The sequence below is a fragment of the Eutrigla gurnardus genome (assembly GCF_963514095.1).
Source record: "Eutrigla gurnardus genome assembly, chromosome: 2".
NCBI classification, from domain to species: domain Eukaryota; kingdom Metazoa; phylum Chordata; class Actinopteri; order Perciformes; family Triglidae; genus Eutrigla; species Eutrigla gurnardus.
The window spans coordinates 13,723,894-13,749,558 of record NC_139916.1 but is presented as its reverse complement, the minus strand read 5'-3'; the positions used below and the strand labels follow the sequence as shown (position 1 = coordinate 13,749,558).

At 46.3% G+C, this 25,665-nt stretch overlaps 1 protein-coding gene across 1 annotated transcript in view; it reads right to left on the bottom strand.

Moving 5' to 3' along the window:
- lrig1 (leucine-rich repeats and immunoglobulin-like domains 1) overlaps window positions 1-25,099 on the bottom strand; it is a 34,086-nt gene extending 8,987 nt beyond the window's left edge. The window contains exons 1-9 of the mRNA XM_084036471.1: window positions 24,019-25,099; window positions 12,818-12,889; window positions 11,923-11,997; window positions 6,190-6,327; window positions 5,955-6,098; window positions 4,771-4,914; window positions 4,459-4,602; window positions 2,865-3,008; window positions 664-744 (exon numbers count right to left, since the gene is read on the bottom strand). Coding sequence (XP_083892597.1) covers window positions 664-744; window positions 2,865-3,008; window positions 4,459-4,602; window positions 4,771-4,914; window positions 5,955-6,098; window positions 6,190-6,327; window positions 11,923-11,997; window positions 12,818-12,889; window positions 24,019-24,221 — 1,145 coding nt within the window. The 5' untranslated portion in view covers window positions 24,222-25,099. The remainder of the gene's footprint in view (window positions 1-663; window positions 745-2,864; window positions 3,009-4,458; window positions 4,603-4,770; window positions 4,915-5,954; window positions 6,099-6,189; window positions 6,328-11,922; window positions 11,998-12,817; window positions 12,890-24,018) is intronic.
- Window positions 25,100-25,665: the final 566 nt, after the last annotated feature.

Below are 25,665 nucleotides of genomic sequence, written 5' to 3'. Positions count from 1 at the left end.
TGGACATCATCTTTTCATCCTGCAGGTTGATGATTGCCGCTCATTGCCAGGAACTCCTCGTCCGCTGTAATTTATCAACTTGCCAACTCTCGCCATTGAGCCTTTTATTTTTAACTATATGCCTTAATGGAAAACATTATGGAGTAATAAAAATAAATAAATAAATAAAAAATGATTCACTCTATCTCAGTCTTGAACCATTCCAAGCACAGGGAACCCAGTTCGGCCATAAAGCTTCAGTGAAACAATGAAATTGAGATGAAAGCCAGTTTGAACTGGAGAGAAACTGGCCTGAGCTTCCAGAGGATGACGGGAGAACAAAAATTGCCTCCGATGTTGTCATGTTCTTGACAACATCTAAGGTTTTTGTACGTGAGACGGGCCCTCGTCTTTGCTCAGTGCAACACTTCCCTACCTAAAGGGACAGATAACTCAAAACTCTGTGGCTTAAATTTGAACTCATTAAACTAAGTTGGGATTTGGAGGGAAACTTGAAGACGTTAGGACAAGAATGAGAATAGCTCACTTCTGTTTCTGTTTTTGAAGAACAGCAGAGAGAATCCCAGAATCAATGGCAGGGCAGGACAGAGGGATGAAAAGGAGGGCTTGATGGCGAAGGAGAGGCGGAGGGAATTAAAAGAAAGAACGAGGGGAGACACTCACAGCTTGTTGAGGCTGTCCAATCCAGAGAAGGCCCCGTTGGTGTCCTCTATTGTGCCCGAGATGTCATTATGGTCCAGCTCCCTGTGGAGAACGAGAGAAAAGAGGGGGATAAGAAAGATGGAAAGAGGGAGGGGAAGCGGGAGTACAGGGACAGGGTCTGCCAGCGCTGAAGCGTTTCACAGCTCTGGCAAAGGCTGGTCTGGAAGTCACGGGTTACCCCTTTGCCCACGCTCCCTCCCTTCCACGCTCCCTCCCTCCCCACATCATCCTCCCCCCACTGCACCTGGCCTTAAGAGCCCCTTTGCCGCTCTGCTCTGCCAACCAAGCGCATTGTTTCCTTGGAGGGGAGTGTGCATGCGAGGATGTGTGTGCATGTGTGTTGGGATGTCCGAGCAAAAATCAGCACAGGGAAACACATGTATAATTCATGACGGCATGGAGAGATTGGCGGGAACACAATGCCTTGCGAGAGGGCAAACAGTTGGATATGTTTGTCCTATGGCGGCAGGTATGGCACAGCCAAAACTAAAGCCAGGAGTGTTAATAAGGTCAGCAGCCGTGGCTGGGCAAAGACAAAACTTATTCCATGAACGGGAGGAAAAGGAAAAAAGGAGCTTGGATTGGAGCGTTTGGGGGTTTCCAAACACTTGTTGAATGCACATCATTTACCCTCACAAGGCCGGAGGAGCTATCTCGGAGGACTCTCAACCATTAAAAGACTTTCTTTCAAACTTGACAAAGGCCTTTGAGGTTGATGGTCAGCCACACCCTCCAACGTCTCCACAATAGCACCCTCAGCTCTTCCTCCGCCCTTTCCTTTTCCGAGTATCCCTCATCCCCTCTGGTTCTTTTCAGTCTCCATTGGCTGCTGTCTTAGTTGGACTGGACAGGGGCTGCCAATTTCCTAGTCTTTCTGGCTGGCTGGATGTGAATGGCCGTTGCCTTGTTAAAGCAAGGCCAGTGGTGGGGGCTGTAGAGCAGGGACACTGGGGGCAAGGAGAAGGGGGGGCCCCGATGAGCCAACGACCCCCGTGGCCGAATTAGAGGGCAGGCTAGCTTGTTTGGAGCTTTCACACCCCAATGCAGGCTCCAGCCCCATGCCAGCACGACCAGCAGCGCGGCCCCAATTAAAGCTCCCCCGGCTCCTTTTCAGGGCCCAGCCTATGCCTGTCCTCCCCTCCACTGATTAGATTAGGCCTGCCTCAAAGACACAGAGTGAAAGATCATGCCAAAATCAAGTCGGAGATAGTGTGCCTATTGGGGATAACGTGAGGAGATGACAGAAAACACTTGGGATAACGAGGAGATGGAGAAATGGGCATGAGTGCGTTTTAAAATGGTCAAGCCAAAAGAAACAGAGTGAGCAATTAAAGACAAGAAAGGAAAACAGGGCTGAGATATGGCAGTCACAAGCTCGGCTCCCTATCCCACCCTCTATTTCCCCCTGTAGCTAGTTATCTAGCACCCAATGTGCCAGCAGATTGAGGCCTTATATGCCTTGGCTTGTCACCCCACTGTGAGAGAGAGCTTGACAAGCGAGCTCTGGCACAACTCCCCTCTCTGGCTCTCTCACTGGGAAGAGGCACAGCCAAGAGGACCTTGGGTAAGAACCAAGACCCCCAAGTCTTTCTCCTGGATTTATCCCCTGACTTTCTCCCTTTCATTCCCTCGTTTTCTTTCATTAGGCCTGTTTGGGCTTTTTGTGCAAAAGGTGGATATGCGGGGAAAGAAGCCTCTTGTCTTTATTCATGGCATCTAAAAGCGGGGAAGGATCTCAAGGGAGCAACACTTTCAGATCCAAGTTTGTTGGGAACCAATGTTCAAGAGAATACAAAAAAGGCCCCAAAAGAAAACCACACAAAGGAAACAAAGTGGCAAAAGGAATAAGGAAAAGAAGGAGTTGCCACAGAAACTACGACAAAGGTGATGCACGAACGCCTTGCAACCGTTGGCAAAAAGCTCCTGAATGCAAATGAGATGAAACCTGTCTTGAAAAGTAAACAACTCCTGCTTTTTGAAGTCAGATAAAGGGATTACGTAAGCTTACGTATCAAATATCAAAGTCAAAACCAATATTAAACATCTCAGCTTTCACTAATCCCAAGTGGCACGCCTTGGCCTTATCGTCGGCAGGGTTAAACCCATAACGAGAGGTTGTTGTAGGGCACGGTATTGGCAGTTTGAGGGTTGGGTGAACTTACAGAGTGCGCACGGACTTGAGGCCCCTGAAGGCTCCCTCGGTGATGTGGCTGATGGCGTTGTGGCCCAGACGGAGAGAGTGGAGATCCCCCAGCACAGCCAGGCTGCCTTCATCCAGACGAGTCAAGTTGTTATACGACAGATTCCTGGCGAGAGAAACGGAGTGTGAGACAGACAGAAAAGAGGACAGGGGCAGAGACACCGAGAGAGAGAGTGGAAAAAAAAGGGTGAGAGAGCGAGAGAGAGAAATGTTCTGTGTGAGGTCTGGAAGTGGATGACAGGTTGGCAGAACGCTGAGGCAGCTCGCTACATCATAATACTTAAATTTCATGGCTGATTCAACGTCTAAATGCCAGTCTGTGATGTGTCTTTTTCCATTGTGCCTTTTTCCTCACCGCAAGATGTTAACAGAGAATAGGCTTAGCAGACCTTAAAGCTTAACTGAGGTCTTAACCGTTTGACAGGGAAGCACAGACACTCTTGGTTCGAACTTTTACATGTCCACAACCTCCATTTATAAGCCTACTTGAGCATGTGGTAAACCCCAGGGGAATATACTGTCACTCTTGTGTACGGCAGCCCTCAAATTGTTACTGACTTTCATATCTAGCCCTCAAATCTGTTCTTACAACGCTGGAGGAAATCCGAATTGGGTGTGAACAGTGGATTTTGCAAGAACTTCGTTTTAGGACTTCGGAAAGACAGAATACGCCGCGGGCAACGAGGAGTCAAAACTTCTTGCAAGAATGTATTTTCATAGTAACACATCTTGATAAATCCTGATTAGAAATGACAATAAATGGTATCTTTCAAACAGTAGTCAAAGGGCAGTATTGTGCATTTCATTGCCCTCGCTGTGGCCCTCGCCGTCGGTCTCTGTGGCCGGGCCTCCGGTTTGCTTGACCAGTCATGTGTGCAGAGATTCTCCCTGATGACCAGCTTGGCCCGCCTCATTGGGAATGCAATAACTGGCCCGTCATAAAGACGAGTCACTCTCCTCTATCAGTCATTGGGGGTTTTCATAACTCTAGATAATAAAAAGAATAAATCATGTAAAAGCTGACTGGTGTCAGTATGATTCGGAGATGGCGCTGGGAGCAATCTGTCTTCCATAGAGGCGCGCGCCGGAAACGGCAGTGAGATACACAGAGTAAACCAACACGGAGGCCATCTACCTCTTTATCCCGTCTGACTGTTACACGTAAACAAACACAGGCGCCACAGATACCCCAGGCTACCGTGCAGTTAGCAACGCCTCAGCTGAGCGGAGCACTTTACTGCAGCGATACGACAAGTCGTGTCAGCGGACAGGAAAGACTCTCAGATAATAACTCCTCATCGGGTAGACAAAAGGCCGTGAAGGAGATCCTTGGGTGGAATCGCCACAACACGACCCCATGGAGGATTCACAACGGAGCCCAAATACTTCTGTCGAAGGGCTTCAGTGCTGTTGAGTCAAGCTCTAATTATAGGATAAACAGGCTTATTCTGAGAATAGCGTAGCGTATTGGGTGTTAAAGCACAATGTCATTTAACCCCGGGGAGGGTAGATGGGTGATATGGTACCGGGGGGGGTACTTGAATGCTAGTACTCACAGTTCCCTCAGCTTCTGACAGAACTTCCATCCATCGGGGTTGATGCGGGCAATAGCGTTGTTACTGAGGTATAACTGCTGAAGGGAGGTCAGGCCGTACAGGGAGCCACTGTTGACCTCTGTCAGGCTGTTGGAGTCCAGGTGACTGCAAGAGACAAAAATGAGCTTAATGAGTGTCATGAGGAAGAAGGAATGTGTAGGATAGTGGTGGCAATTGTTGCGCCTTGAAATGAATACATTTACAAAAGAGAAATGGCAATGCAATTTGTGTCTTTGACTGTGTTATTTTGCATCAGTTTGGATTTTCACATACAGGACTTTCATCTTGGCCAGGTCCCAGAAAGCTCCATCAGTCAGTTTGGTGATGCTGTTTCTTTGCAGCTTCAGGACCTCCAGGCTGGACAGACCCTGGAAGGTGAGACCCTCCACCTGACGAATACGGTTCCTGTTCAGCTCACTGCAGGGTGGGCAGACAAACAAAACTAATGTAGCAACTGATCATGGGGGGAAAAACAACCTACAGTGATACGCTTAATCATACTTTGTTAATTCTGTCAAAATAGTCCCCACTTTTCAAAAGCAAGAGAAAAACTTTTCCCACTTTTTGACTGAGGATTGTTTTGCCCTCATTCTACATCAGCATCCATCGAACTGAAGTCCAGAACCAAAGAATCCTATAGCCTGCATGCTTCAGTTGGGGCATTTTGTAGTTAACAAACCCCCAGCTTAACAGGCATTCCTCAGCGCTGTCTTTTCCGGCTGTGGCATGAGGCCAGCGTTGTATACCCACAGGCTTTAGCTCAGAAACAAGCGTCAAGTCATGAGCCTGTGAAATTACTGGGATACTTAAAAGAGGTATAAGGTGTTATTATGCATATGAGGCGTAAAACGTTCTCTCCGTGTAACAGTAAATCTGTACGTTCTGTATGTGCGGTGCGTGAAGGTGGTGCGTAGATACACGTTCACCGGGGCCACCTGTCTAACAAAAGGCCCCCTGGGGAAACTACTGGCCCCCCACTGGTCCATGAGAGAGTCCCATTACGAGAGTCCATTCGCTCTCCAGAATGGAGGCGTTGAGCTACAAATAGGTCGTAGCTGGAGGGAAGTTTGACGAAGATAATGGAGCACGGTGTGGGGAATGAGCTAACCACTTCGGGGATATGGAAGACGGCCATAAATCACCAATTATATGGCTTCGGTGTTTACCTAGTCAGACCCTATCCGGCCTTAGAGGAATAGCTCCGCTAATAGCGTTCCAAATGTTAAACACACAGGTCTTGATCAACAGACACAACAAACTCCGTTAAACCTCTTCGTTCTTTTTCGGTTCTGTAAAGTCTCAATCGGCTACAACTGGGAAACTCATTCATTTTCTCTCCAACCACGGATGTCAAAAACGTATCGTTTTTGCAGGTCAAACCACTCTGACAGATCAAAACACTACCTTGTCAGCACACTAACTATGTCGTTAAACTGATAGAATCCAGCGGTACTCACAGCTGGGTGAGCTTGGGGAGCTGGAAGGCTCTCACGGGGATCTGGCTGATGCGGTTTCGACTCAGTCTCAGGACCTGTAGAGTCGAGCCCAGGTGGTCCAGGACTCCGAGCTCCAGCACGCTGATCTTGTTGTTGCTCAGGTACCTGAATGCAGAGAGAGCGCATTTACGTAAGTACGTCCAGTTTGTAAAGATCGGTGTTTCATGTGCAACAGTACAACGGAGATTTTACTTACAGGTCTCGGATTTGGAGGCCTGCAGGAAAGCAGTGCCCCCGGAGCTCAGTGAGGTCATTATTACTCAGGTCCAGAGTTTCCACAGAAGCCAGCTCTCTGGTCCGCCTGCCATCTATACTGCGGATCTTATTATGATGTCTGGAAATTAAAAGAAGAAAAAAAAATACATTAGGTGTGGCTGAAAATCCTACTCACAGACCTGCAAGTGTCCATATATCACCATCTCAAAATATATATTCCTGCTCAACTTAAGTTTCCTTTTCCCCATCACACACAAAAGACACTCCAAAATCCCCCACCTTCTCTAAACCCACTCTCAGGCACAAAGACAGCAGAGTACACAGAGCAAAGTGCTCTTCATCCTCCACAAAATGTGTACTTTAAGAGCTTCTCATCAGAGACTGGCCTTCTTTAAACAATTCCAGGGACACCTGTGCTTCTCCACAGAGCTGAGATGTAAAATCTACGAGACAGATGGGGCCTCGGTGATCAACCAGAGCCACTTGAAGAGGGATTTCAGAGTACTTCTGTGTGTGATGGAATGAGGATGTGTGATTCTCAAGAAGTTCGGACCAAAGGACAAAAGAGTGCGAACTGCTGACTAAATAACAGAGAAGCAAATCTTAAACCATTTTGAAATATATGTCAACAGTTAGCATTTCTTTTTTCCACAGGAAGAACTGAAAAGAGGACTCGTTGATGTACCAAAACCCTGGGAAGAGCAATAGCACATCAACCAGAAGCCCAACAGAAAAGAAGGTTCTCCTGTCCTCTTCAACATCTGCGGTGTGTTATTTTGTGGACCAGGACCAAAAAAAAAGAGAACGTAAAAGACACAGCCCCAGTGTTCATTACCCTACGGTGTGGAGAAGAGGATTGTGGGATATGCTTCTCGGCGGCCAAAGCGACACACACACACACACACACTCTCACGCAATGTGTGAGTAGAGCACCAGGAAGGCCACAGGGCACATAAGAACCCCAAACACAGCCCTACTCTAATACAAACATACACACAGACAAATGTACACAGCAGACACAGAATATGCAAAGCAGGAAGACAGACAGTTGCTGCACCCAGTCTTTGTGTCTGCATAGGTATACATGCGTGTCCATATATGTGCGTGTCCATATATGTGAGCGCGTTAGGAGTCGGCTGGCCAGTGTTATCTGAGCGTACATGAAAGCCTTTGCTGGGTGACACATTTGACACATTCCTGGGTGCTAACTAGGGACGGGAATTTCATTTGGTATCACTTTCATTTACACGTCTAAAAAAAAAATGTAAAAGAGAGCAAGAGAGGGGTAAAATAAAGACACAGATGATACCAGCTCAGGTTTATGTACCAGGGGTTCTCCTTTTTACCCTGCAAGTGGAAGCTACTTTACAAAGGTTTGTTCGTGAGGTGTTCTTCTAAGCAAAGTCTGCACGCAATATTGGATTCCTTCTTTTACTGTGTTCGTTTTCAACCATTTCAGAGGTCAAGCCATTGACAAGATGCAGTTTGTTTGTTTTTGACAGGACAACAAAATCAATTGTTATCATACCTCCACATATTCACTGTCCCCTGAAAACACAAATAACATTGAACAGTCGAAAATTCATCTTAAAGTCAATACACTTGACCCATGGAGACTTTGACAACATTTGATAATGAAACTTGACAGAAAGACTCGGCTTTCCTCTTAAAGAATGTTATTCTGACGGCTTCACTTTTTTAGGAAGACCAAGACACAGAGCAGGTGTTCCACCAGCCAGATTCGTCAAAACAAGGTCAGTGCCTCCTTCCTGCTTCCTTTCTAGGCTTCAGCCAGCAGATGGACACACACACACACACACACACACACACACACACACACACACACACACACACACACACACACACACACACACACACACACACACACACACACACACACACACACACACACACACACACATTGGTGTCTGAGAGGAGGAGGGGTCACACCACAGTGGTCCACCTGAATAAACAGTGGCAGAAATGGTTAAGGATGAGCCATGCAAGCACGCCTGGGCAAACACACACACACACACACACACACACACACACACAACACAAATAGCAGACACACATGGGACAGAGCAACAGACAGTGGCTACAGTGAGCCCGAGCAAAGCAGGGAGGGAAAGAATGGGGGAGGAGAAAGGGAGGGGGAGAATGAAGGGGTGAGGTGGGGTCAACAGCTGGTGACCTTTGATGGGAAAAACAGATCAGTCTCAAACTGGTGGGAGAGGTTGACCTCTCTTACTCGTTCTCTCGCCCCATTCAAACCAACCTCCCTCCCTCCCTCCCACAGCCAGGGCCCAGCTGCGTGTGAGAGACTGATAAAGCTCCGGCGCTCGACGTGTTTGAAGTCCACACATACAATAGTAGCGTTTATAAAAACTGATTATCATACGGCCGGTTTCTGATAAAGAGGAGCTGGGTTCACTGCTGTTCCCTTTGATGTCCAGGGCCCTTATTCGCCTTGATTCCACTTAATTCCAAATCTCATTCCCCCGCCCCATTGGCCATCTGATTATCACGAGCCCGGCTCATTTTGACACTTCTTTTGATGTATGGAAAGTGCATTGGGAGGTTTACACTAGCGAGTCCATTCTACCGTTTCCAGTGTCATCTTTGTTCAGTCCCTTACATTTGAAGCTGGCGGGCGGGACAAAAGGAGAATTACTTCAAAATCAAATCATCCAGCCGAGCCACATGGCTTCTCCTGCGAGCTGTTTTAGGGGGACGGCTTTGATGTGGACCGGGCCGCCGATGAGCACAATGGGAAAGTTTGTGCTGCTCTCCTGTCACTTTGGCATTGTGTTTTTAAAACTTTTTTGTTGCCATCCTGCTGTGGCATTCTGGGAGTCTGTGGGATGCCAGTGGGCTCGCCAAGTGCATTGTGGGACTTTGGGAGTGTGGCATATGGTATTTGGTGAGTTCATGATGATGAATTCTATGCGATATGTTTTGTTATAAGTTTTTTTTTAAAAAGGAAAAGATTGTTAAGATGCGTCTGTTGTGATTGGTTGATGGACATATGTCAAGTGATAGTGATTGGTCAAGTTTATACAACCATACATGGGGATGATAGCTGAACAAAGTGGGGGAAAGGTAAAAGAAAAGTCACCTCTCAACCAAGAAAAAGATTAATAAGAAAGAAGAGAAAAAGGAAGGAGGGAAAAAATACAGCTCACCCACCTATCCCTTCTTCCATTTATTATTTTTATTTTAATACCACTGTACGTGTTTCTTATTCTCTATGTTGTACTCCGACAGTAGTAATTCAGTCCTCCACTTCTTAGCTCAAATATCCGTGTGCTGATAAGAACACAGACTGATGATTATCTTGGCTAAAGTTTATTATCAGCCATGTTGAAAGTAGCTGAATTAACAAGCCATGATAATTAAATGTTTGTTTAATCAAATTCCCACTAAAACCATGTGTGGCCTACACGTAAAATGTCTTTCTTGTGCTGACAAACCATATGATGAAAACTGCACCTACTGGCATGCTTGTATGGCAGAGTTTGCTATTTCCCTAGCACTAGGCTTGCCCTTCACTGCAGGGAAATTACCTTTGTGGAAGATATAGAAGGCCAGAAGTCGTGGCAATAAACAAACTGACTCGGAGGCAGTCAGACAGTAGCGACCGCATATAATGGGCACTTCTTTCTGAGGGTTTACTGTTGGATGAGGGGCTCAAGACAGATTCTCAATCCATTTGCTTGCGTGCGTGTGCAAACCACTGTCTCACACAAACTTGTAGCCAGACGACATTCCAGACGATCTCAACCAGCGGCACAGGAACACTGCCCTGCAGTCTGTACCGCTGCCTCTGCCAGGGCACATACGCAGAAAGTCTCATGCTCCGGAGTGCTCGGCGGTTGGCAGGAGAGACGGAGTGCATTGGATTTACTTTTGGGAATAACCAGCATGAGCTCACTCCTTGCTTCCCTTCCGTTGCCTCTCCATAACCTCTTACTGCCTCCTCGACAACTTCTCCTTAACCCTTCCTCTTTCGACATGCGCTGATGTCACCCTGCTCTGACACTGTCCAACCCCCCCCCATACCTTCCTCCCTCCCCATTTTCTCATCCTTCCTCCCCTTCCCACTGTCACCCATTTTACTGTAAGCCATGTGACTGACAGCTGCAGCTGCAAGTGCTTCAGCGGGCCTTCACTTCAGCTGTGTGGCTTTGGAAAGATCAGACCCTCCCTCCAGCCTCCACTCCCATCAGGCCTGCGAGCCTTCCCCTAGCAACAGACTTCAAGTCAGGCCAAAAAAAGACACCCCGATCATATAGAGAGGGGCCGCGACGCGGCACAGTTTGTGTTCGTAAAAGGTGGATTTGCTCCAATCAGCTTTGCATCGAAAGGCAAAGTAAACAGGAGCTTGTTCTAATCCCTACAGATCCAGACTGATAAAAAAAAATAAAAAAACCTAATAACACACATCCATCACAGTATCTGGAAACAAACAGATGTCTGAGATTTTTAATCAAACCTCAAATTCCCCCGCCTAAGTGTTTACAGCTTACTCTTCTGACCACATTAGTGCATCACGATCAATTCTGAGAAGCGGGCAGATGACACACAGGGAGAGGCGAAGGTGTGACTCCCACAAAGCTCACCGCCAGAAAATGATATGACCATGACCAATATTACAGGAACCAGCAGCTGCGTACTTTACCAGCAGGCAGTCAGCTGGCACGCTCGCAAGCAGAGGGAAGCTAAGCTAACTGTTAGCACAAGACTAGGTTGATGTTGAGTGAGATGCGGATGATACAGGCGAACGCCGTCACGCTGTCTGTGTGTAGAATCGGAAACCACGGCGCATCGCCAGTAATAAGAAGAATAAAAATAATACGCTTGCATGTCAGCTTCAGCGTTTTGAGTCCCATTTTGGTTGAACCACAGAAAACCTTTCAGTGAACTGTGTTTGTTTTGTGTGCCTCACATTCCTCTGCACATTCTTGAGCATCGCACTAGTACAGAAAATTGTCGGTACCGAGATAACATCGTAGGCCTAAATAAAAGTGTTGAGCGAAGAATGAGGTCTGCGTGGCGTTGGCCATTTAAGTAGCGGTACCTCGGTTATTATTAGTTTTATTTCCCGAAAACGAACTCCACCATAATCATAAATATTCAACGTGACACATTTCTATGTAACGATTGCATTTACTGACATCCAACCTGCAACTTGAACTAAGTCATCAAACTACCACTTTCTCTCCGTGAGTTTCCCTCGGCGCTGCGTAAGAGGAGAGACTGTTGATGGACTAGCGAGCTCACGTTTGTGACATACACAAGCACACACACGCCCTACCCAAATAGGGCAGTAAATCTCCAGTGGGATGCCAGCACAGGCAGTCCCCACAGGCACAGTTTCACAACCGGGAGCAACCAAGTTGGGACTATATACGAGCCGACACTAGTCGGTTACCTGACCACATACTAAATCACTAAAGACGGAGCTCGAAATTTACAGCCCACAGAGCTCTAGCGGGAAGGGGGATTCATTTTAATGGAATGGGAGTCATATACATCGGCAACTTCCCATTAATGCTGCATTACTTCTGAGATGCAAAGGCATATGCATCCTCCACAGACGTCAAGAGACTATTTCAGGAGCATTTCAAAGAGGTCACTGACCTCAGAATACAGTCACAGAGAGCCGGATCATTCTGGTACTCTGTTTGGCAGTAAATGGGGCGGTACTCACAGGTAGAGAGATACAATCTTGGAGGCAGCCCGTCCTAAATCGGGTATGGAGGTCAGCTCATTGTGGTCCAGACGCCTGAAAGTAACAAATACACATAGTAGGGAGTTAGAGAAAAAAAAAAACAATTCACACACAGTAGTCACTGCCAAACTGAAAGAATGGGAGCACAGTAAAGAAGTGAGGAGCCTTACTTGTAAAAAATAAACAAAAAAACACAAATTCTTATTTGAAATCTATAATTTAAAAACTAAAGCTACGTCCAATGTGTGTGAAGTCGGGGCGATTCCGCGAAATTCAACCAAACCTCGTATAAATCAAAAGATTTAAAACACAACTTGTCACGTCTGCCGCAGAGCAAGTAGCAAGTCATCAGAAATCAGTCAAAAATAACACGGGAGTAAAACAGATGTCGGGGAGCGTATGACTGGCTGGCCGGCCTGCCAAAGATGTCACCAGTGTGTGTATCACCAGTTAGCTCGTGTGTGTGTGTGTGTGTGTCTTGTGTGCTGCCGCTGAGTGACACCGAGCCAAGCCCTCTCCTCACCATATAAAATATTTACAAGGCCAGCGTTGGCCACAGTATCAGGTGGTGGAGGGGAGGCTTAATATAGAAAACCACCACTTTATTCTCAATTGGACTTAGTTCAAGGAAACATATACGAGGATGCGACTAGGAAGTCGTGTGGCAAATCACGGACGTTAATCAAGAATTAAGTCGTTGATGAAAACACATCGCAACGGATGCACAGTCATTCAAATCGAAGAGTTTAACATTTTAACACACAACAGATTAAAACACGTCCATACACACACTGAAGTTAGTTTCAGGTGTTTCTGTCAGCTGCCCCAGGGAGAGTGATGTGCATGTGAGAGTATTCTGCCTGTGAGTACTTACAGCTCTCTCAAGTTGGGAAGGTTGTCAAAAGCTTCGACATCGATGGTGGTCAGCTTGTTGTGGCCAAGGTTTCTGAAAAAAGAAAAGGTGTACGTTTTTTAAAAGAAAGTAGTTGATATTCTTATATGCCCAATAGCAGACATGGGAGGACAATTAAAGATGTAAACATCAGCGGTGCAACAATAGTTTTCATAGGAGTAATTGTACGAGTCATAGGCATTTTTCAGTAGTTGAGATCTGGACCTCGATCAATAACAACAATTACTTCTCCCATTTGCCAAACGGCCTCATCCTTCCATATCAAGTATGCCAGAAAACGCTGCATCCTTCCAGCCGGCCTTCAAGGAGAGCCCGGATCAATACTATTGATACAGAGCGCCGCTCTCTCTCCTGGCTCACTTTCCAAACATAACCCGCAGCCCATTCATCCGCAGCAGTCAATTTGCACTTTAGGTTAACAGTGTATTTAATAGCTGGCACTTGACTCGCACAGAGGCTTATTACCAAGTGATTTGTCCGGTGATATAGCGTTACCGCCGTCGGGGAGCGGAGTGAGAGGGAGGGGGGGCTGTGTGCGCGCACCTGACACGCATCTGCATTTTCAGATGGAGCTTCCCACGCCACGTTAAGCAAATTTACCTCACGCGTAAACAAGCGTCATCTCCGCCGCACACCTCCTGCCTGGCTGGCACGCGGCCCGCCGACTTGGCAGAGAGGAGGCTGCAGTGAGAGTGGCGCTTGTGTTTTTGTGATGGGGTTAGGCCCGGGCGAGACAAAGGGAGCCCACAGCTCCGAGCCGCCCGGCGTCCCACCCCTCCGTCCCTCTGTCCAGACGTGAGAGACGGCCCAGGAATGTTTCACAGGCCTGCCGAGAGATGGCCGCTTGTTCCCAGACACTGGGGACACTTTCACCTGATGCAACACATTCCTCACCCTCCTGTCCCTTCGTCGGCCTTAAGACTGCTGTGTGTGTTATGGGAATGAACTCCGTGACAGTTACTTCATGTCATCCTTAATTGTATAGAGAGTAGGAATGGCTATTAGGAAAGCTAATGTGAGGAAGGCTGGGTCAATACGACAGCAAAAGACTGTTATTTTACATCCTCCACTTTTTAATACTACGTGTGCCTATCAATCTCAATCTCCGCCTCACTTGACATATTTCCCTTTCTTGTCTTCTGTGCTTGATTGCAGATAATGACAGTCTGCCTCCCCAAATCTTTCCCCCTAACTGTGTGTGTGTGACGAGATAATGGCAGAGCATGTGTCTGCCTTCCAGGCACAGGTCTGACAGGGAGGGCCTGCGTCTCTCTGGGATTTTTTCTCCCTCAGCCTAGATGGAACCATGTCTCCCGAACTTCTGTGGGACAAACGCCTCGATGCACGGTTTCCTGGAAGGTATGGCAGCTACGGTAATTGACGAATTTCCTGTTTATCGGACCACAAAGGAGACAAGTCTGGTGTTGAGTAATGGGAAATGGTATGCTTATCATTTGTAAGTTGAGACTGGCAGGTGAGACATTTCTTCATGATAATAATAATTTTATAGCCTACAAGCACACCTCCTTTCTTGTAATGTAGTCGGTTCAAAGGCCGTTAGTAGTGCTGACTTATTGGCACAGACGGGACAGGACAGTCAGTGATAGGCCATTATGTAGCTCCTACTACTGACCCTGGACAATGATTAAATAGGATCATAGTAATCATATCGAAAGATTTTGGATCCTGGAGAAGTTTATGTGAGTAAATCATCAAAGAGCCACTTGACTGAACAAGATGAATGAGTTTCTGTAAATATTTATATGTTAAACTAACTAAAGATAGATTTTGATGTTTTCAATGTTGTTTTTTGTATTATTATTATTTTTTCAGGTGGAGAGCCTGTCAAACCTTTTATTATTTTTATTTTCTATTATAGAGAGGGATATGGGGGAGAGAGAGGGGGACGACATGCGGGAAATACGTCCCAGGCTGGAATCGAACCCGGGACCACCAGGTCGTGGACGCTAAGCCTCTGTACATGGGGCCACCGACCGCCCCTGGCAATGTTGTTTTTATCCTAACCCCCCCACCAACGACACCCAACCCTAGAATAAAAATGACAAGCATCATTTTGTGGAAAAGACCAATTGCAGTGAGGGAGGTGTGCATGTTATGATCGTTTACTGGGGCGCCTCCCATCGCAACCCAGATCACGGAATTGTCGTCCCCTGAAACAGGAGGCAATTATCTCGTTATGGTGAAGCTAAGTGAAAAATCGCAGCACAGCTTTCCTATGGTCTGTCTCTGCCTGGAGGTATGTATATATTCAGTCAAAACACACACACACACACACACACACACACACACACACACACACACACACACACACACACACACAGCTCAGATGAGATGAACTTTGGACAGCAATCTGTAGTTTTGAAATGACTGAGTTTTTACACGATTTTGGCAGTAGGTCAAGAGATTGTTACTAGTGAACCTTGCATTACAAGCACATAAAGATCCAGGGACACCACCTCCACGCCGTAAAAAAAAAAGGCATTTTAAGGTTAAGGAAATTGGCTGCGCGCAAGAAAAGAGCGAAGCAAAACAAATCTAGTCGCGTTTGAGAGCCAAACCTGCCGTACTGGTGCTAAAGGCCACAGCAACAAACAAAACGGGTCCTTTAGTGAGCGCGCAAGCATGCATGGGCCTCCTTCTGAGTCACCGACGGTGTTTACACAACTGAGCCTTTTTTTCTCTCCATCTCATTCTCAGCCAGATTTATTTTCTTGCCTATCAGATAAGATAAGTTTCACAGCGTTTTAACACCTACTGTATGATAACGCTGGCCTCCCTCCCCCTCCTTTCGCCCCTCTCTCCCATGAAGGAGGGGTGGTGGGGGAAGGGGGGGATGGGACTCTAGTGCTAAGCGAGGTTAATGCTTTCCAGAAAGTGACCTTACAATCATGCCGTTTCTGGAAGAAGCCTTGAAGTCATTACAGTTTTTTGGACTTTAAGAGTTGTAGACCCCAACACCAGCAGCAACAAACAGACTGGGAAGAATGAGGAACGTCCAAGTAACTTATCAACCTCTGCTCTAACACGATGGCCCGCACACAGCTTCATGTCATATGATTCAGCCGTCGGGGAAAAACGGACATATGGTCGAGATGGGAACAGTCGCTGTGATTAACCACGGCAAACACTACAAAGTGGTTTGCTTTAATGCTTCAAACACAGCATTCCATTGTATGGTACAACTAGTTTATACAAATGGGCAGGACTGTTTGACATTAGTCAGCGGGATCCAAATCAAACGCTGTCTCTGCCAGGTACTTAACCAAAGAAAAGTGGTTGATAATTCAAGGCTGCATATCCAGCCAAATGCTTACTTTCCCACTGAATTCAAGCCTGTTCTGGCTGGTGAACTGCAGCCAGGTGAGCATTTCTGTACATGCATTTAAAATAATGTATTTAAAAAGACAATTAAACAGAATAGCATGAATTAACAAGTGTGTTTTTACTCACGCACTAACAGTTATTTTACAACTATCATTTAGAATTAATTCATCGCTTCAGTCACTTCATCCATTATTTAAAAATCCATTACTAAGCGCAGAATCTATGATTATTCTCCAGCTTCCATTCAGCACAAAGTCCCTCTGGAAGTCATCGTATTCAAGCTAAAACTGCTTTATGTTGCAAACATTAGCAAATTTAAAAAACAGGCCCCGTGTAGCATTTACTGTCTGTCCTGCACGGCACTCGCCAACACTGGCCGTCCATCAACGAGCACAGGTCACCATAACCTCTTTTCTGTCAGCAGAGCTGGAGACGAGAAACAAGAGAGCCGGTCTGGTCTAAAGAGAGGTAGTTACACCCCCACCTTCCAACCGCACCCGGCCGCCACAACCCAAACACTTCCCCGCACATTACAAACAATAATCACAAACACTGGGAGGCTGTGAAGCATCAGGAGGAGGGGAAAAAAGCTTCTCTACGGAGCAAAACCACGAGGCTGCACCAACCATAATACCACAAAAAAAGACAAATGTAATGAGCTAAACAAACAATCCACCACCTGTTGCCCTAAAACAGTGTTGCTACATCCAAAACAGTCAGTGAATCAATTGATTTAACATCAACCGATCATTGATTAACCCCTCCATCAAGAATAAAAACCAAGCGTTTGCTAGAATTCAGACATGAGGTCACTCCCTTGCTTTCCTCCCTCATAAATAACTTTTTGGACTATATTTGTCTAACAACTGCTACTTGTGACCCTAGTATTTTTCAAAGGGCATTTATCTTTTATCAAAAAATACTTTTAATAGGCTTAATAAACACACTCGCTAGATTTGCCTGACAACCAGCCAACTACTGGAGGGATGCGGAGAGGAGAAAATAGGGCCCAGCGCCCGCGCTAGACCGTCATTGCTGGACAGTGTAGCTGATCTGACATGTAAAACTCATTAAAAGGCTTTGAAAAATAGCTGTGCGTATGGTTGCTGTGGGAGTAGAGGGAAAGCTGGGAGTACAGGAGTGATGTCATCGCATATGACACTATGCTTATAAGTCAGCGCGCACAGTCTGTGTGTGTGGGAGACAGAGAGAGGAGATACGGGGAGGGAGAACCGGCACAGCCAGGGGACGTGCACGATACTGAGATACATCATCATTATCCTTCCCCTTTTCTATCGCGCATAAATGCAGTTTGAACTTGGCTCGCCGAAAGTGTGAAGTGATGTCAGTGATGAGCCTTCTGTGGTCCAGCTGGGAAACAAAGGCCCTTTTAATGTGGTCGATTTCAGGGCATCATAAAACCGAACCGGTCAAATAATAACCTGAGTGTCAGAGGGCCACACACACACACACACACACACACACACACACACACACACACACACACACACACACACACACACACACACACACACACACACACACACACACACACACACACACACACACACACACACACACACACACACACACACACACACACACACACACACACACCACTCTTCCCGTCATTAAGGGACAGTTTTACAGCCAGGCAACTGCAGTGAGAGTGTACACAAAGCCAACACCAGCTCCAGGCCACCATTTTACACACCAGTCAAACACGAGGAAGGAAACCAGGAGAGCGATATCTTATCAACTTTGACAAGGTTAAAAGCATAATGTGGCGAACGAGATTAACAGTAGAAACAAGAAACACAATGAAGAAAAACCACCGGTGAGTGCAAGATCTGGTGGGAGAGTGAGGAGAACTCAGGTGCAAGATCAGAGCGATGTTGCGCCGATGGGATCAGCGTATTTCACCATTTGCATTACAGATTCCCACCGCCCCCACCAACACACACACACACACACACAGAACTCAACAAAGGAGTTGCTCTGGCCTTTGAAATCTGCGAGGCTAGGAGCGTGACTCAGTTTTTCCGAGGCAGGAAGGCCCACATCTTGGGGCCATGTGCACAGCCATTCTTCACGCTGCCGGTTCGGGGCTGATGCAGGGGATGGAGCGGGGCACTCCAAACAAACAGGGAGAGGGTTGGGAAAGGGGTCTGCGCTAGCCCGAGGCACTGCATGAACCCCGTGGCCCGGCCCAAACGACGCCAGCCGGGACGCTCCGGATGAGACGCTCAATAACACTCGTGATGTCCAAACTGCACACGTGCATGTGCATGATTCTGGCATGATAACAATGTAATTAGCTGCAAGCGGCGCCGGTCTACTTCGTTATGAGTAAATGGAAATTAGTGTCCCCAATTCATCTGAACGGATAACATAAATAGTGTATTCTATTGTTTTAGTCAAGCTGACCGTACGCTCTTAACTTCAAAAGCAGAGAAAAGTACAGCATCATTAGTCAATTCTTTCCCCCTACTTGTTTATTATACTAGCAGTGTAATATTCAGCAATAATTACACTCCAGCCAGTGGTGAAGTACGTGTCTACAGAGTGGACTCCAAGTACATGTGAGTATGTGGGTGTCTAGACAGTGGAGCTCTGATGCTCATTTCCTTTCTGCAGTATCAGAAAGTACACGAGTCTAAAAAAAAATATGCTTGGCCCAAATTCACACTCAAAGCTCCGCTCGCTTCTCGGAGGACTGCCTGTTTTCTGGGGGGGGGGGGCTGCTTCACTTGCACAGTACCTCTCCCTCAGTCCAAGTCACGCTTTTTTTTTTTTTTTAACATCTTCTCCAGATTTCCAAACTCTTACCAGATGTAGAGAATTCACAGATGATTCATCGATCAGGCCTACTTTGTAGACACCGACTTTGGGGGGAGAAGGAAAAGGTGGAAAAGAAAAAAAGAAAAAAAAAAAAACTTGGCGCCTTCAAATGTCTTCACAAAAGGGCCATCTATTCTGCGAACTTGGATTCCTGTAGAATGACTTGTGGCAGCAGCTGTTTGATTGTCATTAAAGCCAGCGCGAGGCCATGAGCTCACTTCCATATCTTCATGTTAGTGTCAGACTTTATCTGTTGTTCTTAGAGTAAGGGCTCAACCTTAGCTGTTCCTTCATAATTTGTTCACAGCTAATGCTTTGCATGAATCATCCCAAACTGTTAAAAGAGCATCATTTACGGTGAAAAATAGATTGCTGCATGCTTACATTTCCATATGGGAACTCCCGATACTTTTACTATCCAACTTAACGCCGAACGGCCCGATAAGGGAGGAGAAAGTGGAGCGCAAATAACACGAGGAGCTGATAAAAATCTGGGCCACTGATAATATCATCTTAAATCCTTCCAAGCGCTCAGGTTTGACTTTAGAATCTCCCCCAGTGGAAATGCGAGTCACAAAGGTAGGGCAGCTATGACAATAAAACAAAATTGGTACACTCCCAATAACCACAAGATTACAAGGCTGTGCAGCGAGAAATGCCCTGGAAATCACAAGGGGCTCAACCCTGCACAGTGCTGCTGCTGCTGCATCTCTGCCCCGACAGTAACATGCTCCTACTGCAGGAACCATTTCTGCTTGTTAATAAAGGAGCTATCTGAGGATGTGTGACATACAGGCAGACGGTCCTGTAATGTTTCATTCCCTCTGGGTTTGCTCAGTGTAGTTCAACATGTGTGACAGTGGTTGAGGTTTCTGACCACTTACAGAACTTTCACAAACCAGTGGAACCAGCCCGGAGGCAGCGGCAGCAGACCGTGACATTGACAAAACACTTCCCATGCAGTGGGCGGAAAAATGTCAACCCACCTCGCCTCATACACCCTCAAGCCAGGTGATCTGCAGCCCCACCGACCAGTCCGCAAAACCAGCCAGCTGAGCGCCCGGCCCCCTGTCAGGAAACCACCGACACAAACCCATTTCCTGAGGGCAGAAGCCAAAATCAACTGCCGGATGTGGTGTTTACCAATAAGGCTGTGCTGTTAAGTTTAGGGCCAAGGCTTGGGGTTGAGTCGCGGAAGAACGTCTGGTGTACTCCGAGCATTGTGGCCAGCACATTGGGAAACCACTGGGGAAATGTCGGGTTACAAAGGGGACCATTCAAGAGCAGGCCTCTTCATGCTTTTCGCCAGAGTTGCTGCAAGCTGGTCCTGCGAGGACTTTAACGAATGAAAATGAAGACCAAGCCCATTAAAAATGCACCTTTCTGGACAATAAAACGGAGAGGATTTTACAATTTTGCATGAGACAACAAAAAGACCCCCCAGAAAGATACCATGTACCTGCTTTATCTCAATCCGACCACAGCAATCTCAGCCAGCAAAATTAATAATGTTCGTGATTTTATTTACTTGCAAAATCCCATTACGTCGGTGGCACTGTGGGCAAAAATGCTTTTTATACACATTACCCTGGCTGCAAATAAGATAAGGTACCACTCCTGAGAGGGAATATGTGACTGTGTGAGAGCAAACTTGCTTTGAATGTTATTAGGCGATTCATCAATCAGAAACAATGGACAGACATCTGAGACTGGTGGTCAGTTTGTTAAATGTGAGGCGCACTGATGTAAAACAGCAAAGGATGTGTTTGACAAACACATTCATGACTGCAGAGGCTTTGAAGAAGCTTTAAAATCTTCTGTGGCCAATCGTGAGGATGCACGGGACTTCATAAAGAATTAATACAGCAATATACTACTGTTACGTTTCCTTGAAATTTGTTCACTATCATTTAATTAATATTGCAATAAGTTGTTAATGCACTGTAAAAAATGTAATTAGTGTTGGCCTTGTCAGCCCAGTCTGCTCAGTGTGCTTGATTCCTCATCAAGGCCAATTTCTCACAGGGGACTATTTAAATCAGAGTCCTGAAGGGAGGAAGGAATCAGGGCCTTTTTCCTTCACCTACAGCCACCTGATTTCTTGGACAGCTACTGATGGATAAACCTGCCTACACTTGCCCTCTAGCTAGCCACCCATCTCCCTTGGACACATATCCACCCAGCTTCCCAGGATTACTCTGACAAAGTGCTCTTAAAGTTACTAAAAACAGTGCTATCTCAGAGCAGGAGGTGATTATGCATAAGGGTGTGTATGTATTGAAGGTCTAAAGCTTTGGATTTAACACATTCAAGGGAGTTACAAATTTGAGGCAGGGGAAAAAAACACAGACAGTGATGTCACTTGTGGGAGCATCAGAAGCAAACTCCACACAGCGAAAAAGTTAGAAACGCATTTGTATGTGCGAGTAATACCATTTCACGCCTGCACAAACCCCTAAAAGTACTGCACTGCTACGTCCAAGATTATCCTGACAATGGAAATGCACCGCGATTAATTTTTTTATTGTGATCTGCGACGAAATCCCATCGCTCCATCCTTAAAAGAGAGAAGGTGCTTAATGACACCCACCAATACTGTCCTCCCACCCACCAATACTGTCCTCCCACCCACCCCCATCACCGCTGCTACTGCTGCTGCTCCCTCCCTGGGGTAAACATAACAGAGACAGTTGATTCCACACTGATTTCACATGGCTCAGACGCCTGAAGGTAGAGATGGACAAACGCACAGTGACCGAGGCATTGTGCAAACCGACACTCTCAGTGGGCTCTAATGACAGCGTAAAGTTATTATTACTATATAATATATTACTCTTGCTATAGCAACTTGACATTTTCAACCGTACTATAGTTTTCCTTTCGTACACCCACAGGCAGCACACACACACACACACACACACACACACACACACACACACACACACACACTCTTTTATAACGGCAGCACTCAGACACTAAAATAACTTACAACCCACAACACAAAAAGTAATTTCATCCACTCAAGTGGACAGGACTTGGCGTATGGTACCTTCTAATGGGATCACATTGGGCCACAAGTGAAATTGTCCGTACTTGTCTCTTTAGGTTTGCGGTAATCATCTGCTAATGTGGCTCAGTTACAGACCCCAGAGGAACTGAGCTGGTTCCCTTTGAGTTACCTGCCAACACAAGGGGACTATCTCAAGTGGTGTGGAAATATGCAACCTAGGTGTTTTAAAAAGATAATCCGAAGCCATAAAGCCATTCCCTTTGAAAAATAACAAGATTGCGGGTGCTTAAATCTTGACCGATAAGGTTTGGCCGAGATAACAGCCGTAGACTGGGAGTGAGACAGGGCTCATCCTGCGTATAGATAGGAACCCCAAGGTTCAGAGCAGCTGTTTCAGATGGGACATTTGTCCCACAGTAGTTGCCCTTTGTCCACGAGGACAGGAGGAGCAGTGTGCGTCCGCGTACTTGCATGGCAAACAGCGTCTGCACTTGAACTTGGCTAAGTGGTGCTTCAGGGCAATGAGGCTACCCGGGCACAAATGCCGTTATTCATGTTTTTAGAGGACTTTTTTAAAAGTTGCATTCCTTACTTCCCAGGGGAAGATAAACTACCTAACACAGGAACCTGGGAGCCTGAAACGTCTTTGGGTCTTCGGTCTTTAACCCCACGTTCCCAGCGACACACTCACAAACAGATGCTGAGGATTCTGTAACAAGATGCCCCGTTGTCACTGAGGGTTCATAAATCGTCACTGGACAGTGGTTGAGAGCCAAAATGTTGATTCAGAGGACAGAGTTGTCCTGTCTTTAAATAAATAGTGTCATTCTCAACTTGATGAGTGCTGAATTTCCCTACATATCAGAGGATGTTCCGTAGACTAATTGACTAATTTCTGGAATGGGCCAACACACAGGGTTTCAACTGTTGTCAGTCTTGTCCCAAGGAACAAGTGCTTAATTGACGATAAATTTAATTTGTGAAACATGGCTAGAAACACAGAAACAGCAATTATGGTAATACCTGTCATAAATCTGACTGAACAAAGCAGAGGTTTATTTGTTATGACACATTATGGTCTATTTGTTTGCCCACCCTAAGGGGGACCATTTGTTCATTTTAACCTTGTTAGATTGCTCCATTAAAATGTATAATATTGTCTACAAACTATGAAAATAAGACAATTTACTGACTGCAAAAGATGGTGAATCGTGGGAAAGTGACTGAACATAAGATTGCACTATGTATTAGAATAAAATTGTTTTGAAAGGGGGCAATAAAAGTCTGACACTTTAAGAAGAGTTTTCAAACTAACAGGATCATTTTAAGAGGCTTTTTGTCATGCACACTTGAATAAATGGTGTCCACTAACAGTTTGTGTGGGTCCCTCGTCGTGCAGTTATCAGTGCACCTGTTACATTGTAAATACATGAGCATACGAGTAAAACATGTTTTTTTAAGAAAGCAAAGTGGCATCAAATGAGTAGAAATAGGCAATGCATTTTAGAAAATTACATTCTGCCTGCAGTCAAATTCGTTTATGAAATCCTTGGGTCTGTTGATGAGGTGAACACTTAATTCATGCATTGCACGAAGAATCTTGATCAAGTTACAACGTGATGTGTCAGACTGTCTGAGCAAATAGTGCTGGTGGTTTACTCCATTAGTTCCCAGAGTGGGGGTGCATGGACCTCAGGAGGTCTTTGATTGTTTAACGGGGGGGTCAAAGTTTGATTTTACTCCTAAAACGTGCGCACTTCAAGTAAGCTATGCAACTCAAATCATAACCACTATAATAGTCTCGGAGGGAATCCTTGGGAGAATACCGTATCAACAGGGTTCCACTGGGTGAAGGCTTTTTATTTGGCCTCTGACCCCCCAAAAAAAGTTTCTCCTCTATTAGACACTTTACCTTTCTTGAGAAACGCGCCCGTTATGGGTCAGTCAATAAATAGGCTTTACTTACAAGGAAACGGTCCGGACTGGAAGGTCCAGAGGCGTCGCTGTCAGCTCCAGGTTACTACAGTCCACCGAATCCCCGTCGCAGGTACAGTTCTGGGCACACGGCAAATCTGAACTCGCTCCATAACTGACGAACAGTCCGACCGACAGAACTAAATAAAAAATAGAACGAGAAACATATCCAAACCGTCCCAGGGACGCCGCCATTTTGTATCCAGTTTTAATAGCGCGGCCGCCGAGCTCTCTCCTCGTAACCCACAAACTGGAATATTAATGCGGCTTCGGGGAGACTGGAGTCCCTCCGTGGCACATTTAACTGTCTTGTTGTACTACGGGGCTAGCACAAACAACCGTGGTGCGGCGAAACGTTTTCCATCCCACGAACAGTCATTTAGGAGACAAGTTCCCGGTCCAACTTTCTCCTCCGGTGTCCGACGCGGGCTAAAAAAATCAGAGGTGATTCACAGATTGACCAGTGAAAGTTGCCGACAGCGAACTCGTATGTCGCCCTGGACTCCAATTCAGTTTGAAAGAGTGTTTTCACTATAAAAAGAAAAAAAAGAAACCCTACTTTCTCGATCGGATAACTGCTGTTGGTGACATGCTGGAAAACACGCAACGTCAAAACTGTTAAAGGACACAGTGGCTTTCAAAAATAACTGTTGATCAACGGGGCAGCGGCGAAACTGTTTAAAAGTGAGCAACGCGGCCACACGGTGACTGCTGACGGTGCTGTTGTAAAAAACAAATAAATAAAAAATGTCCACTAAAAGTTGAAGATGTAATAAGTTGAAGACCCGCGGGAGCAGTGCCGAGAACTCCGGCGTTGATCTCTCAATCCGAGCGCTGCATATCGTCCCGATCTCCCCAGCACCCCTCGGCTTGTAGTCGAATAAATCCAACTTTGAAACACACGCAGTCCGTTCCAGGAGAACTCCACCGACAGCTTATTAGGTGCAGTCTGCGGTCACGAAATCTCGACGATCCGATTAATAGCAAAATAGAGTCTGACCCCCCTCCTCCTTCCGATCGTGTACCACCGCCGTGAGTTTTTTCCTTTCTTGAGTTACTTTTCCCTTTTTTCCCTGGGTGATCGCTCCGTAGTCCCCACGTTGGATGCACAACAGCGATTCCAGGCCCCGCCCATGGCTCGCTGCGATTGGTCGTCGCGGTTAGGTGGGCGGGTCGAGCTTTAACCCCATTGGTCGTCGCGGGTTCTCCGCGCAGCGCGGAGCCGGAGAGCCTTTGAGCGGCTGTCAGTCAGCGGCGGCTGGCCCCGCCTGTGTTTCCCACCCCGGGGTGTGAAACCGCACCACCGCCTCTCACTCTCACTGCTTCTTAAAGAGACAATCACTGTGATCAAGCGCTGTAATCGCATTATAACAAGCCATAACAACGTAATTGCTTCAAATGCCATAACAATTCACTTCAGAGTGTTTTGTTATTTAAATCGAGTTTTGCATATAAAAAGAAAAAAAAGTCAGAGAGGAAGTAATAAACAGTATGCTATTTTTTCCACACTTCATCCAGTGAAGGACAAAGCAAGCAACTAGTGTGGTCTGATTCTATGTACACATTTATTAACAGTTACTAGTGTATACTCACTGCACTAATAAACACTGTAAACTGTTGCACCGTATTTCTAACATCT